Source organism: Parasteatoda tepidariorum, chromosome 3 (genome assembly GCF_982258835.1).
Source record: "Parasteatoda tepidariorum strain Cologne lab strain chromosome 3, Ptep-v5.0, whole genome shotgun sequence".
NCBI lineage: Eukaryota > Metazoa > Arthropoda > Arachnida > Araneae > Theridiidae > Parasteatoda > Parasteatoda tepidariorum.
The window spans coordinates 62,613,220-62,629,301 of NC_141757.1; the positions used below are offsets into that span (position 1 = coordinate 62,613,220).

The 16,082-nt window shown below is 28.7% G+C and overlaps 1 protein-coding gene across 6 annotated transcripts in view; it reads right to left on the bottom strand.

The window, feature by feature from the left end:
• LOC107438011 (uncharacterized) overlaps positions 1-16,082 on the bottom strand; it is a 162,249-nt gene that overhangs the window by 22,816 nt on the left and 123,351 nt on the right. For all 6 annotated transcript variants that reach the window (XM_071180331.2, XM_071180338.2, XM_071180323.2 and 3 more), the window contains one exon: positions 15,300-15,416. In XM_071180331.2, coding sequence (XP_071036432.2) covers positions 15,300-15,371 — 72 coding nt within the window. In that variant the 5' untranslated portion in view covers positions 15,372-15,416. The remainder of the gene's footprint in view (positions 1-15,299; positions 15,417-16,082) is intronic.

Below are 16,082 nucleotides of genomic sequence, written 5' to 3' on the forward strand. Positions count from 1 at the left end.
TACTCGAGAAATGCAAACTTAATTGAACAGAAAGACGACGAATACTGCGTAATACATTGGTATGCTTTGGTATAGGAAAATAAGAGACTGAGATAAGAAATTTCAAAAACTGGTGATTAAAGGACTCTATTGCTATAAACTTGTAAGAAAAAGAAATCACTAAAAAAATCTAAAATATCACGAGCTATATTTATCAAATTGTGATCATGTGACAGCCTAAACGTTTCGCAGGATACTGCCGAGTAGAGTAAATATCTAACATCGATTTAGTAGTGAAAATTAAATAAAATGATTAAAAGCATATTTAGAATTTCCCCCCTCCATCTCCATCCCTTTGACAGTTGAGTTCGGTCGGGATCAAGCGACTTATTAAAAGAGGCGTTATCTTCAAAAATGCTTTTAAAAAAAGTACTGAGACTTTGTAATATGTACCTAATATAAGGACTGAGAAAATAATTGGCAGAATCCCAATATATCACCCGGAAGAAATGAACTAAGTTTGAGTTGGTTGCAAAAACGAGATCTACGGTGTATTTGGCAAAGCATTCAAACATGTCAGCTTTAAGAGATTCTCGTTCAAATCTCTTCGGACTTCAAAAGATTTTTAACGAAAATTGTTTAGCGCATGTTTGAAATTTAAATTTTTCAAGAGCTAGATTATTTTCTTTTCTTTTGCTTATTTAAAACAATTATAATTTTTGTAAGTTAAATTAAAGTATGTTATGTCTGCACCCTAAGTAATTTATTTTATTTAATTTTTTTAACCATTTTACCAGCTGCAAACACTTTAATTTGTATCGTAATACTTATTAAAAAATAATTTATTTAGTTATTTTTCCTGTTTTACAAGTGGATATTTAAAAAAAAAAATTAAACTGTAATTAAGTTGAAGTTTCATTTCCAAGTTTTCATTTTCCGGTCTGAGAATGTCTGATGTTATCTCTTTTGTTTCGTTTTTCTAAAGATTTTAAAGATGTCTTTCAGAGAAAAGCATCTGTTAACTTGCAAGACAAACGTGACTTTTACGTTGCTAAGAAGTTAAGAAATGAGAGTAATTTATGAAACATTTTATGTGATGGAATGAGAATTGTTTTTGCGTGTATTTAAATCATTCATTACTAAAAATAAGTAACAAAAGTGAGATATTTACTTTTTCTTTGAAACTTCCTGAAAGCATTAGAAGCATATTTTAACTACCGATTATTAAAAAATTAGAATGGGGTCCGTAAAAGGATATATATTTAATTTAGCATATTAAGTTGTAATGTGACAGAATTGCTCTTAATGTGACAAACTCAGAATCTACATTATTACATTATAAGAAAAAATAATTGTTTATTTAATTATTATTCAAGAAGTTCAGGATGCTTTTTTTTTAGTTTAACCAATTAAGATTTGTCAATTTGATGAAATAATATTTGATGACGGACAACTAACTTGCAAACTTAGTTTTTAATAAAATTATATGCAAGGTTTCATTAAAAATTAACTACTTATCAGGTCAACCAAGAAAGAAAAAGAATGTCAAATATTAATTATTGATAAATTTTTTTTATAAAATCGGTTGAGAAAAATTTTAAAACAATATTAATAAAAAAAAGTACACGCGCACCAACATTTAACCGAGCGCCAATGCCCCTAGTGGTGCATTTATCGGTTAATTGCTAAAGTTGAAAAATAAGACAGATAGAAATTTTTTTTTCTAGAAAATTAGCAAATAACAATAAAAAAAAAAAAACGAAATCAAATACAAAATTAAAAAAAAAAAAAAAAAAAACACAAAAACTGAAGAAGAAACTATATTGAAGATTTTTCTATTAGTTAAGACATTTTAATCAGAAAGTTTTCTAGGCTAACTGACCAAGTTTAGTAGTTGTTGAGCTCAGCATTGCATAGTTTTGTCTTTTTTTTATGATAACTACCTCAGCGTTTTCTCATAGTCTTTTAGAAAAATAATCTGGTTGGTTGCCTTCTGTTTTAACATAAAGTTCTGATAAATGGATCTCTTACAGGTAATGAGAAATTAAAAAAATGTACTAGGTAAATAGAATTTTTCTCATACTTTGAGCTTTGTAGAGATGTTACGGAACAAAGTGAGTTAATTTATAGTTTTTGTTTTGATAAGGAAAGGCAACGCTTTAAAATTCACTAAAAATTGAATTTTAATCTCGATATTTCTAATTTTCGAACGAATCGAATTTTTTTCGATGATTTGGATAACGATTCGATGAAAAAAATTTGACGAAAAGGCGAATTTTTCTTATTTTTATGTAAAAATTTTCTTAAAATTATTTTTTAAGCTTATATTTTTAGAGAAGTTACAACCAATACAGAGTCGTGAAGTATACAAAATAAAGGAAAATTTTAAATTCCGTAGCATAAGCCAATTCAGTTAGTTGTTTAAAAGAAATCATGTTTTTTTTTTTAACCTTTTGCTATCTCATTAAATATTCCCCCGGTTTCCATTTCATTTTCAGAAGATTTTAAATAATTAAATTTACTAATGTAAAATAGATTTTTTTGACGTTATTAAATTATTACGAACTTTCAAATTTTGTATTTTTCATAAAAAAATAAATAAAAAGAAAAAAAAAATGGAATAAATTTTTGAAGGTTATAAAATATTCAAAGAAAAATTTAAACACAAAATTTTTAATGAGTTAGTTCTTTAAAATAGAGAATGGAATCGGGTAATAGTTTGAGGTATCGATAAAATCTGCAAGAAAAACAAGATTTACAGGAATGAACTCTAAGATACGAATTCTTATAGAATGATTGTAATGCTTCTCCGGTTAAAGAAAGTTCTATGGATTAAATTTTGTAAATCCTCGTCATTTTTTCTACAATAACTGAAATAATTGTAATTCCCCAAAAGAGGAAAAAAATCATATAATAATTTATAAAATTTTGTATTTAAAATTAAATAAATAAAACTTTTTTTTTTCTTTTTTTTGAGAAGAATTTGTTCAATATATATTTTTACGTTAAATTTTTTTCGACATTAATCAATAATAAAATAAACATATTCAAGTAAAAAATTCATAAAATATATTTTGTGGAGATAATGCTTTTTAACTTAAAAAACTAATTTAAAAAATTTAGTTTTTAGGGATGCCGGCTTCCTTTATAAAGCTCATTTTGTTTTGCATTACGATAATACTTATTAACACAAGAAAGACGATTTTGGCCCTTTTTGTTTTTCGTTCCCTGTAATTCAAAAAATAAGTTAAGGAAGTCTTGAGCATTTCTATATTTTTCGTAATTCGATCAAATTTAAGTGTTTATTTAATTATTCCTGTGTAGACCTATAGAAATGTACGGAACCATAAAATCATTCATGTGTTGCTCCATAGCAAAGTGACAGAAGAGGCCAGAGTTATATATTTAGGTTGATATTTTTAGGTTGATATCCCATAACCTCAGGTAGTTTTGAGCAAAAAGGTACTCTTTGGTATATAAAGTTCCCCAGTTTCATTTTAAAAAACAAGAGTATTTCTACATATCTATTATTATTATTTATACAGAAAAGGAATCTCAATTACATAAGAAACAAATGTATATGCTTAATCGAAAAACCATTGCTCCTTTTATTCAAATATTTTAGTTAACCAAATCGAATTTCATAGAGTCCGATAATAGATGTCTATATGTTTTTATTAAAAAAAAATTATGATTATGCTTTATGACATTAGAAGTCTATTTGATCTAAACACAAACAATCTAAAAAGAGTCAAACTGGACTATTCAGTCAGTTAAAATATGTCGCTTATTATGGCATATTTTCCTAAAAATAAATTTATCTAAATTCTTAACTTAAATTTTTATACACATATCCGAAAATAGATTAATGTTTGCTTAAAGCAAAATGTTTTAATCAGGGGATTAAAGTACGGATTAGTAAGGACGAAAATTAACGGTGTTGGAAGAAAATAGGTTCATGTCCATAACGGTATTGATGCTTTTCAAATAAGCGGCTCGTTCAATAATGAAAGTACTATAACGGCACAGGGTCTTTGCGGAAAAAACCACTTATGCTTTTGTTGACAAATTGGTAGTTTTTTTTTATCCTACCAAACAGTTTCCCCGGCGGAATTCTTCTGAATTACTCCGGAAATGGACAACCGGAAGCAGAAGTATGGCTAGATACTTTTCTTTTTTAGAAAAGCAATTGCCCTGTTCAAAGTTGCAGATTAAATACACGATTGAAAGAAGGGAAAAAAATCGTTACGCAAAATATTGATATTCTTAAATAGGTTTATTTATTTTTTCCTTTTACTCTTGGTTCACATCAATGAATTTTTTTTTAAAAAGAGAATAATATAAAGGTGTTGAAATATTAAAAATTAATTTGACTAATAAAATTTCAAAGAATTTAAGTGAAAGATTTTAATTAAAAAAATATTTGTAAATCGCTTAGTATAATTTTTTTTTTAAAAAAAAATAATATTTTACTATTTCCTTTTAATTTGCTAGAAACTGTAAATTTTTTCCCTCCAGTTTTTACAATATTCGATTTTCACTTATCAATTTACAATACGCAACGCTAATATTTTTAAGAAATTGACACTTTTAAATATAATGCATTTTACAATAGAAATTATAATAGTTCAAAAATCATTTATGTATTGAATGTATTTACTTAACATGCCTCATTGCAAACTTGTTGTTTTGAAATGTACTGGCTGTCACTATTTTAAAAGTGTTACAACAGCAATTTAGTAAGCGTATGCACACATGACGAGAATGTAGGCACCTAATCTATATTACGTCTTTGCGGATCAGCAGATATATGGTTATTCAAGAAAATATGAAATTTTGAAGTAACTTAATTTGCACCAATAAACAAAGGAGTATTTAATTGATGAAAGAGCGTGTATACAGCATGCTACTCATGCTTTTATAGAAAAATGTCCTGATCTTTCGATTTTCGGAAAAATGTGATATACCATGCATTCCGTAATAGGTGAACGCAGACATCCTTAAGAAGAAAACAGTTTGTGACATGTTCTGTTGTGAAAACATAAATGACCTACTGTATCGATGCATTTTAGCTAGTGAAAAAAAAAAATCATTGTTAGCGAAAATTACGTTACTTAGAGATTTACCATTTTTCTGTGCCCCCCTATATGACGGAGAAGTAGCCAGTCGGAGAAATCAAATCCAATCCAAAAAATTTTATTCCAATTGCTGTTGTTCAAAATTTATTTAGATAACATTTAGGTAATACTATTAAGAAGGACAAAAAAAAAAATGAAAGCAACATTCATAACAGGAAACATTTGCTCGTTTTATGCTGTCAGGGTCAAGCACTAGTTACTCATTAAAAAAAAAAGCTTAAACCTATACAATGCAGATCAATACATACATCTTCCTAAACGACGTGTTAAAGAGTTCTTTTTTTGTATACATGTCCTTGTCTTCCGGGACCAACACGCCGTTAAATAGAGGCACGCGTTCCAGATTATCTATTAAGACGCAAGCGTGTAATTTTTTTTCTCATCACTTTCATAACCAATGTTGGTATTAATAAAAAAATAAAAAAAAGATTACCATTCGACAGGACGTTACCTACTAAATACCCTATCCAACAAAGGAGTGTTAAAAAATGTGTGTTGGGATACGATCCTTGAACTAAATACACCCCCAAGGACGATAATATGAAAAGAGAAGATGAGGTCGAAGCCATCTCCAGAAGAGTTCCGCCCTTGCACAAATCTCTATTCAATAGATTCCCTCATCCGTTCCTCAAGACTTCCATGCATGAAGAAGGGGGAGGACGCCTCCTTTGAAACCTATACCTAACTAACGAAGAAGAAATCAGCCACTCCATCTCTCCTTATGTATCTAGTTGATTCAGATCCCCACATTCTTCGCGTGCGTTCTGTTTGCATTTTTTCCTTCAACATTTACCCCCCAATTCGCCAGAGGAAGTCAAGACAAGTGTAGGTAAGTAATGTGTTCATCAGGATTCCCCCGTTCCTCCTTCAAAATTCAAATGGAAGTAAACGATGGTATAGAATTATTTACTGGAAATTGTAAATTCATTTGGTGAATAAAAATGTGGGCAGCATACAAAGCAAGACAAAATAAGGGGGGGGGGATATAAAGAGCTTGGGCAATATAATGATAAGCCAAACGTTCATCACTTGCTCTGGAGATCATTTCTGACGAAAAACATCATGATTTCCATCTAGGCAATACGATGTTTCTGCGGATTGTATTGTTACTGAGTGATAATTCCTAAAACTAGTACTTAAACTTACATCCTGCCGTTATTTACTTAAACATACATGTTACTGCAACTTATTCGGAAATTACACTAAGAAATTATGTTTAAGCAAAATTGTCAATTTTGGAAAAATTGTTAAATGAAAGGTATAATTAGCAGCTATAGCACAACAGCGGTAACAGATAACTTAATAGACTACTGGGTAGAACAAAATAAGGAATTTATCATCATTAAACTCAAATTCGTAAAATGAGCACATAGGAAAGATCAGGTATAAATCTGCAAAATGTATTTACTATACATTTTTTCTTGTTTTTTCATCTGAAAGGATGTATGCTGTGAAAAAAAGTGCGATTTAAACTCTTTTTATTTGTACACACTTCATTGGAATTTCCGATCAAGATTTTGATTATTATTTGTAAACAGTATTTCTAATTATCCGAGAAATTAGATGGATATAAATTAGTGGATATTTAAGTAGGCGCGAATATGGCGCGTCCATAAGTTTTATCATCTCATATGAGCTCTTAATTATTTGCAATTAGTATTTTCGAACAAAATTTTGCAAATAAAAAATCCTTAATCGTTTCTAAAAATGTTAAAAAAAAATAAGAAAGATCGCAGGAGATCCGGTTAAATGTCATGGGACAAAACCTGACAAACACAAAATTTTGTGTAACGGAATCTCGCGCTGACGGACTATTAAGGACATAACACAAAACAGTAATATAATTTAAAAACTGCATTTACTGGCATTTTGTACACAGAAGATCTTTACGCAAGAGTAGATAAATCACAAAAAAGATTGCTTGATAGAGAATTTTTAGAATTTTCTTGAATCTTAAGATGAAATCAACCACGACGCTATGTTTATTTACAATTTAACTTTCAAGACGTTTTAAGTTTTGTAAATTTCGATATTAAAACAAAATGTTTTGTTTTGATGGTTTTTATAAAAAATTAAAAACATTGTAGTTAAATTAAATTATACCAATATGAATCCTCTTGGAAGTTAAAGTTACAATTACTCTATTTTGCAATAGATATGGCTAGAAGTATTTCTTTGATGAAGTTTTAGTTTTTTTACAGAACTACTACAGCTTACATAACAAATGTGCTAATTTAAAATGAAACTTACATGGGAAAAACGAAATTTAAATTAGGTATACTATTACAGATGTTTGAAAAATTATGTAAATAAAAAATTAGAGAGCTAATTTTAAAATGTAATGTATTATTTATGAGCAATAAACGCATCAATTGAAACATAGTTTTTGCTTCCAAGTTGGAAATTCTAAAATTCAGCTCGATTTTGGGTTATTATTTAGATAAATAAATACATACTCATCCACATGAATCAAAAAAAAAAAATTTTTTTAAAAAAACTAACAATAAAAAAAGCCGTTTTTACTTCTGGAAAGAAACTTATACATTTTTATTTAGACTTTAAATTAATAAAAAGTGATTAAAAGTTATATTTTTATAAACAACATGAAACTACGAATAAATAAATAAACGAACTCTTAAAAATCACGAGAATTTCAACTAATAAAGTTGTGATTATTTTACTGTTTTTACCCATTAGCGTGCCTCAAAAAGGCTTGATCGTGTCGAAGACCGGGTTCCGGACCTCCATGCCGTATTTCCGGTCCCGCAACGGAATGACATTTCCTGAATGGGCGTCACGGAAAAAAATCGCACCTAGCTTTTTTGGGGGTTCCCAAAGCAAACATTTTCCCTGTTCTTAACATTCGTTCACGTGCAAGGAGGACGTTCCCATGCCACGGGTAGCTATAGATTTTATCATGAGATGGGAATAGCATCACTTAAAGCATGAAAGCCATACATTTCTTTAACGAGGTACGAACAAATGTTTTAAGACATTTTTTTTTCTGCTAAGAATTATATTGAGAAAAAAAAAAAAGAATTATAGATAAAATAAACTTTCAGCGAGGGAAGAATTCGTTTAACATGTCAAATATAAGGTTCCAATTAAATTCAATGTCTATTAATATCTTACCAATTTTTAAAGCGAATGTAAACAAATTAAAACCAGCAGAAAAAAAAAATTTATGAAGTTTAAAAATAGATCAAGCCGAAAAAAGCAAAGCAGAATAAAAATAGATATAGCAGTGGCAGAGGAAAAAAATAGATAAGAATTACAGAGAGGGGTACAACACAAAATATTATCAAAGGCGTATTTCAATGTCCTCAAGTAGATTCATTCTCATAATATGGATACGATATTACTCCTCCCTCTATTTTAAATGAACCACAAATAAAAAATAAGCATAAATGAAAATCTTAGAAGGTCACAGCAAAGCTCCAAATATCCGCAATGTTGAGAAGTATTATTTTTAAGAAGCATTTTTTAAATATTGACAATGTACACAAGTTTATATTTTTTCTCTAGTAATATATATGCGCTTTAAATTTGCATAAATATTTTGTCAAAAGCTTTGAGTAAGTTAATTGGATGATTAATATAAGGTATATATGCGCATACCAAAATTATTAGTTGGGTAGTTTTAGAAAACAATTCCTTGTCTAAAATTGTGCCGTTTTTTTATTTTATAAGAATAAATAACTTGAAAGGTAGAAAAAGCAGCATTGCTATCCTGCAATAAAAAGAGATTTTAAAATGTGTAAGAAGATTATAATACAGCCAGAGCAAAACTTGAATGTGTTTTAAAATAGCTAGAGCCCAAGCTGCTTTATGAAGCTGAAATGGTGATGCTTAATGAATGAGGTAATGTTTCGAGCTTATATGGACTAAATAATAAATACATTTACTTTACGGAACTCAGTTTCACTACAAAATAACCTTCTAATTTCTTTGTACAAACAATTGTAAAAATGGTATAATAAGAAATATTCATTTAGCTTTCTTTAATTAAAACATTAATGTAAAATATTTTTGTACTATGTGATATAATTAAATTTAACTTTTTTGCAAGCTTCCGCAAATACCGATTTCTAGAATCACTCTAGGATTTTGGAGAAATTTTTATTTTTCTTGCTTAAAAAGTGCCTTTATTCTTTAAAATGACGAGTGAAAAGGTTTGGAATCAAAAGAAATATCCAAAAAAAGAAGTATCCCAAATTTTACGGAACTCTTTATCTTTGCATGCGTATAGAAAACGTTTACCTCGGAGCCTTTCTTTCAGGTTAACAGGTCTTGAGTTGCTAGGGAAGTCGAATGAATCTTCACCGACTGACTTCAAATTTTAACTGCATTATATTCTTTTACAAAAATAAATAAGATACTCATTATTTTATTGTATTGATTTTGCTATAAATAATTTTCTGCGGATTTGTTCTGGAAATTTTGAAAAAACTAAAAAAAAAGATTTAAGAAAAAAAAACTTACTGTACTTGTAAAAATTAGCAAGTCAAAAAACCCCCCAAGTACCGCCATTTCCCTATACAATCGAAATGAACTTACTTTTTATTATGATTTTTGGATAAAACAGGTATTGTAAATATTGTTATTTTCGAAACAAAATTCATTTTTCATCAAACTGATTGTCAAAAACTGATCAATCACCTAGATAGCTCCTGATTTCATAAAATTTTACTATTTATAAACAAATTTCTAGATATTAAAACTTATACTATTCTGCTTTAATCCATTTGTTAAGTATTTCATTCTTAAATTTATCTTCAGCGTTAAACGCATACACTAAAAAAAAATTACGGTAAAAAGTCCCGGCACTCTGGGTTGCAGTACTTTTTACCGTAAAATCTATTTCAGCTGGAACATGTCATGGAATAAAAAATCTGATGTGCAGTGATATTTACAGTAATAATTAAGGTAAAATCCCTGTATCACTTTAATGAAATAAATATTATAAAAATTATGGTATGATATTTTATGGTAAAAATGGATTTTACGGATGCACCTAAAGTGCCGGTAATTTATACTGTAATTTGATCTAGAATTTTTACAAGATGTATTTTAAATTTAATTTAAATGAAGTTTTATAATTTCATTTGAAAAAAAAATTAGAAGTCGATTGAAAAATAGATTGACTGTCACTTAGTTCAATTAATTAATTCAAGAAACCAGCATAAAAAAATAGTTACGCATGGCATTGAATTAACTCATAATTCAAAGCCGAATAGCAAAATTGTTGCTACATCAACTAAAATAACCAAAAAGCTTGTTGAGGATCAAAGGTAAAGCGCAAATATCGAAACAACATATTTCAAAGAGCAAAAACCAAGCCTATAGGTAAAAAAAACAACTTTTAAATTTATTTAAAATTGTAACTTTTATATTCAACAAATTTTAGAATCTAAAAAAAAAATTTGACGCTTGTTTCACGCAATGGTTTGTATTTATATCATTCAGAATTTAAGCTGGTAAGCAAAACGGAACGGGAAATGAAATTGGAGTGACTTTCATCATTATCATTATTTCTAGTCGAAACTTAAAAGCCGTAACAACCACATCCGAAAATGTGTTTAGTACTGAAAAATACTGATGCACCGGTTAAGTTAATTTTCTTTCACAAAAAACAGAAAAAAATAAAAGTAACAAAACTAATCTGCTCTAGTATTTGACTGCATATATTTTTGGTGCTAAGCATAAATCATGTTCGATGGAATGAACTCGTAAGAATAAATCATTGTGATTTACGAACAATTTTGTCAATCGCCGTAAAATATAAGCGCCAAAAGGTTTTCCCGCAAAATATCTTCATTAAAATTAGGAGTAGAAGAGAATATTAAAGCTTACTTAGAGAATATCGGACAAGTTTTGGGCAGGAGGGTCGTAATGATTTCTATTTTTTAAATTTTTTTTATTTTATGTATTATGTGGTCACTCGCTAGACCAAAAAGTTTGAGATTTCCATTACTTTTTTAAAGCATAAAACAATGCTGTATAAAACAATGTTAATTAGATCTGCGCCTTTCAACCTAGGAATTAAGACTCCCAAGGGGAGGCGCGAAATTAAGGAACTAATATTTTTAAGGCTTCCGTGACCCAAACAAGGGCAAGCTAAGATTTGTCTAAAGAATGATATATAAATTTATAATAAATAATAGTCCTTCATTTCTTATCAAAAATTTCTACTCCATTTTTAAACAGTTTCGATTAGGTGGGTCGCAAAGACCATAAGCGCATCTTTTTATTCATTTTGGAGTCGCAAGACCAAAATGGTTGAGAAGTAACGGATAATAATGACATAATGTAAGTCCAGTGCTTAAAAAAACTAAAAATAATATCATGAAATATTTAAATACAAAAAGAACTGTTCGAAGAAATTGAACTGGAACTGCACCAGCGACAGTACGTTTACAATCCCAGAAACGGTAAAAACCGTTCCTTTTTGAATTAAAGTATGTTATATGCATTTTTTAAATATAATAATAAAATGAAGTACGTGTGTTATTATTTATATGTTACATTTATCAATTCCATTAGAATGAGCATTCTGGAACTTAGTTCTTTTTCTTTTCATTTCTCTCATTATCTTTGCAGGGTTGATACTAATTTTACAATGGGAAAGAAAATACGTTTAGCAATTCTAGAATACATATAAAGTTATAGTGAATTAAAATAGATTAGCAAAAGCGTATTTCAAATCTAATAAAGAATCGGTACATTTCTTATTTACGTCTTCTTCGTAAGCGTCATTTCTAGTGGTTGCACTGTGATGGTTGCAACAATAATGCAAATGGCAAAAGGAGAATAAAATAATAGTAATAAATTTAAAATAGCATTAATTAATTCAAATGACTCTTTCGCGTCCTGAAATAAAATTTGCCATGATCAATCATTTTAATTTTAATTGAAGTGGCGAGTAGTTTTGAAGAAAATTTAACGTATTTTTTGTTCTAAATTTTTACGCTGTTTTGGTATTTAACATTACGTAGAACGCGTTAAATTTGAGTGATCTGCTAAAATTTTTTGTTTTACGTTGAATCATAATACCCTTTAAATCTATTGTTTAAACAATCAGAAGTTAATCATTTGATTTATAAACTATGAACTTATTACTTTTCTTTCATTTGTGTCATATAAATTATCGTTGATGATGGGAACTATTAATAATATCTTATTAAAATGTAAAAAAGCGAAGAAATTTAGCGTTTGTAAACTTCAAAATATTTAAAGTATTATCGTAACATCTCGTCTTCGTAAAATTTTCAAAATTTGGGACGCTACTTGACAACTGTTTAGTTTAAAATTACAGTTACAATAAGGATGGCAACCAACCTTTCTAAAGTGCAAATTATTATATTTTTTCATTATCTTTACTCTTGCTCACTCTGCACGATTAATTGGTTAAATTTGAATCAAAAGATGAAAGGTTGATATTTTTACTTCGCAAAACTCTGTAAATTTGTGTTAAATATCGATAAAATTACATTATTGTAAACTATGCAATATCCCGAATCAATCAACTTTTTACATAAATGTGAGGCTAGTTTCGAAGTCCCAAAATTTTGTTGCAATTAACACAATAGCAAATTAAAATATTCTGAAGGTCGCCAAGTTGATATGATTGTTGATTTTGTATCGAGGTTCGGAATCTTTTTCTGAGCAAACATGTTTTAATATTTTAATAGCGTTAATATCACTTTTGTGATGATTTAAGGTATTTTGGTAATAATTCTTCTTTCTAAATAAAAAGCAATAAATTTCTAGCATTTACTGAAAGCTTATCTTTATTATGGTAATTTCCTCAAGATAGATATTTAGTTCTCAAAATAAAAATTGAAAGAGTCGCAAGCTACCGTAACAGACATGATACAATTATTCCAAAGAATATTTTTAAACAGGACATTTAAATAATTTATATTTTTACAAGATAATTCGGTATCTTTGAAACAGATTTCATTATAATATAAACTCTTACAATTTAATCGAGTCGTCCGACAAAATACATCTTATTAAATTTGATAAAATGGAATACAAAAAACATTTTCAAAAATATCACATTTTGTTGATGTAAAATTTAATTTCAAACGAGTAATAAATTTCATTACTTTTAAATTGCCTCAAAAATAAAGAAGAAACTATTTTTCGCATTATTATCTTTTTTTAATTAGAATATCTTTATTTTTAAATTTTGAACTTATATTAAGAAAACAATTTCAAGTAATTTACCTATTCCGTTTTATTAAGGGCTAATTCATGAAATCTTATTCATAAAAAATATGCACTGGTTTCAATTAAATTAAAATCACTTAATTAAAGAGAAAGTCAGCACTTGAATAGTTCAAAATAAGTTGAAAGAATTGCTTAATTCTAGACTTTATGTTAATTTATTTTATACAAACATAACCTTTTAATTAATTAAATGGTATTTTTTAAATATACATTATCTCAAATTTGCTAAATTAAAGTTTTTAATACTGATAAAAGAAATGATTTTAGGAATTTTTTTAATGTATAAACGCAATGCATTGCGGAAAAAGAGAAAAAGTCTTATTCAACTTTATTTGTTTCACACATTTAATTATTTTAAAAGAGTCTCTTTCACTATCGTTAACATAATATCACAAATAATAAACACACTTAATTCAACTTAGCAAAAGAGCACCAAACATGGTGTTCTGAAATTCTTGACATGTTTTTTTAGGCAAATGAAAAATCTGTTATTGTTAAGAACCTAGCTTATCATTTTTAATTTTGAACTTCAAGATTTAGAACACTGCAACTACTGAAACACATAAGTAAAAAGAAAAAAAAGTAATGAAAGAATATGATCTCGTAATCAATAAATTTTTTTAGTAATCATAAAAACATTGATGCTCGTTAAGAAGATGTAATAGTATGAGCGCATGAAAATTATAGAAATATTACTTTTTTATTAATAATTTTAAGGAATAATTAGCTTTGCGTGTGACGTTACGATGGTTGCATGGAATTGAAAAGGTAGAAAAATAAATCATGTTGCTATATATATGAGGGTTTTAACAGTAAATAAAACTTCAATTTGGTGTAGTTTCTGTCAAGTTTCATTTACCGAATTTCACTTATCAAAATTACCGAATTTTGGCAACATTTTTGTTTGAAAGTTACATATTATTTTGCCAACTTCAGCTGAAATGAAATTTCAGCTATTCTTAAAAAAATGTCTTAAAACTGCTCAAAAAACTGTCAATATGTTTGTCCCTCAATAGGCACTAAAACGTTTGAACTAATATTTATTCTGTATGTTAAAATTGAATTTTATTGAGACACTTAAGCTCAAGCTTTGTCTGTAGAAATGTTGTTATCAAGAGTAAAATTAAACCGAATGTGCCGTCATAATGAATGTTCGGCAAGAAAACATTTGTGAATGGTTATTCTTAAGTTGTTTTCAGCGCATCAGTTGACTAGATATTATTATTATTAGCAACATTTTAAGGGAATCACAAAAAGCTAAACAGACTAATAATTTTCATAACAAAAAATGAAGTCTATAGGAAAATGCATACATATTTTAAACATGACTTTCGTATGAAAATCAATTCCATTGTTTTTCAGAAGCTTTAAACACTACTGCATAAAATTCAAACAATAAACAATTCATCAAAATCAAAAATAATCAGTGTTGCAATCTCTTTGAGTTTTGAAAACTATCGTGGGCCTCGAGGGAAATTGTTATTCAAATAATTTAAGCGAGAATTTCATATGATGCTATAAAAGTAAGTAGATTAAAAGATTCGCGTTTTAATCGATTTTAACTAATATATAGGAAAATTTCGAAAACTATTTCGAAAACTTTAACCGGCAAAATGGAATGTAAGACCATATGCATTTTCTTAATATAATAAGGAATAATATATCTGAGAATAATTTTTATTAAAATCACGATATAAGACACTTGAAGAAAAAAATTAAAATTATGCACTTAAATGTTGCATAGCTATTTGAAACGTTATGGCTTTTTTAATCCAGGAAGAATCTTAAATTTTATAAAAAATATTTGAAAGCTTTTGTGGTTATAATGCTTATAAATCAAAATACAGTGCAAATTTCATTTGATTCTAATGGAATTTAAGGTTTCAGCTTATTGGGAGATGAAAATGAGAGCATAAATAAATTAGAAATGCAAAAGTTAGTACTTACCTTATAAAAAGACAGCATAACAATGCATACTACCAAGGCTGTTGCAGTGCACGTATAATGGGCGATTCCCATTCCTACTCACGAGACAAAATGTAGAGGATCACCGCCACCAATCACCTGCGAAGTACATGGAAATCCTTGTAATAATTACTCTCCACATAGCTTTTCAAATGTATCGGGTTTTTTTTTGTCTTCTCTTATAATCCAAACAACACACTAAATAATTTCCTTTTTTTTTGGTTAAAGTACTGTATCACTAAATAAAACTACATCGCTAATGATCTATCGTTTTTTCATTTGCAATAGGAAAAGAAAAATGTGCATTTCTTTCTTTTTTTCTCGATCCTGCAAGGTGAACAAAAAAATATCCCTCGGAAGATGAGAAGTGAAGTTTCGCATCCACCAACGCTTCTGCTGCTGACTGGGCTCACCTGAGAATCCGGCATGAAAAGAAGAGATGAGGATAATCACAAGGATCGAGAGGTGGATGCAGTGAGTGTGAGGAGGAGGGAAGATGATGCAGAAGAGCGCCTCATCACATTCCAACAATGAGATAATCCAGCATAGAGAGAATCGGTAGAGATGCCGACAAGAGCCACATCCGCACGGAGTCTCCCAGAGGGGTGCACCGCGTTGGTCGTTTCCATGGTAACGATAGAGAGTAAAGTTAACCTTATCACATCCGCTCAACACGACCGATGTGGCCGCTCTAGTGAGGGTGAATATTCGGAAAAAGCGCGATCGAACGCGGCGTCTTTTTGGCGGATAATACTGGCGCCAAAT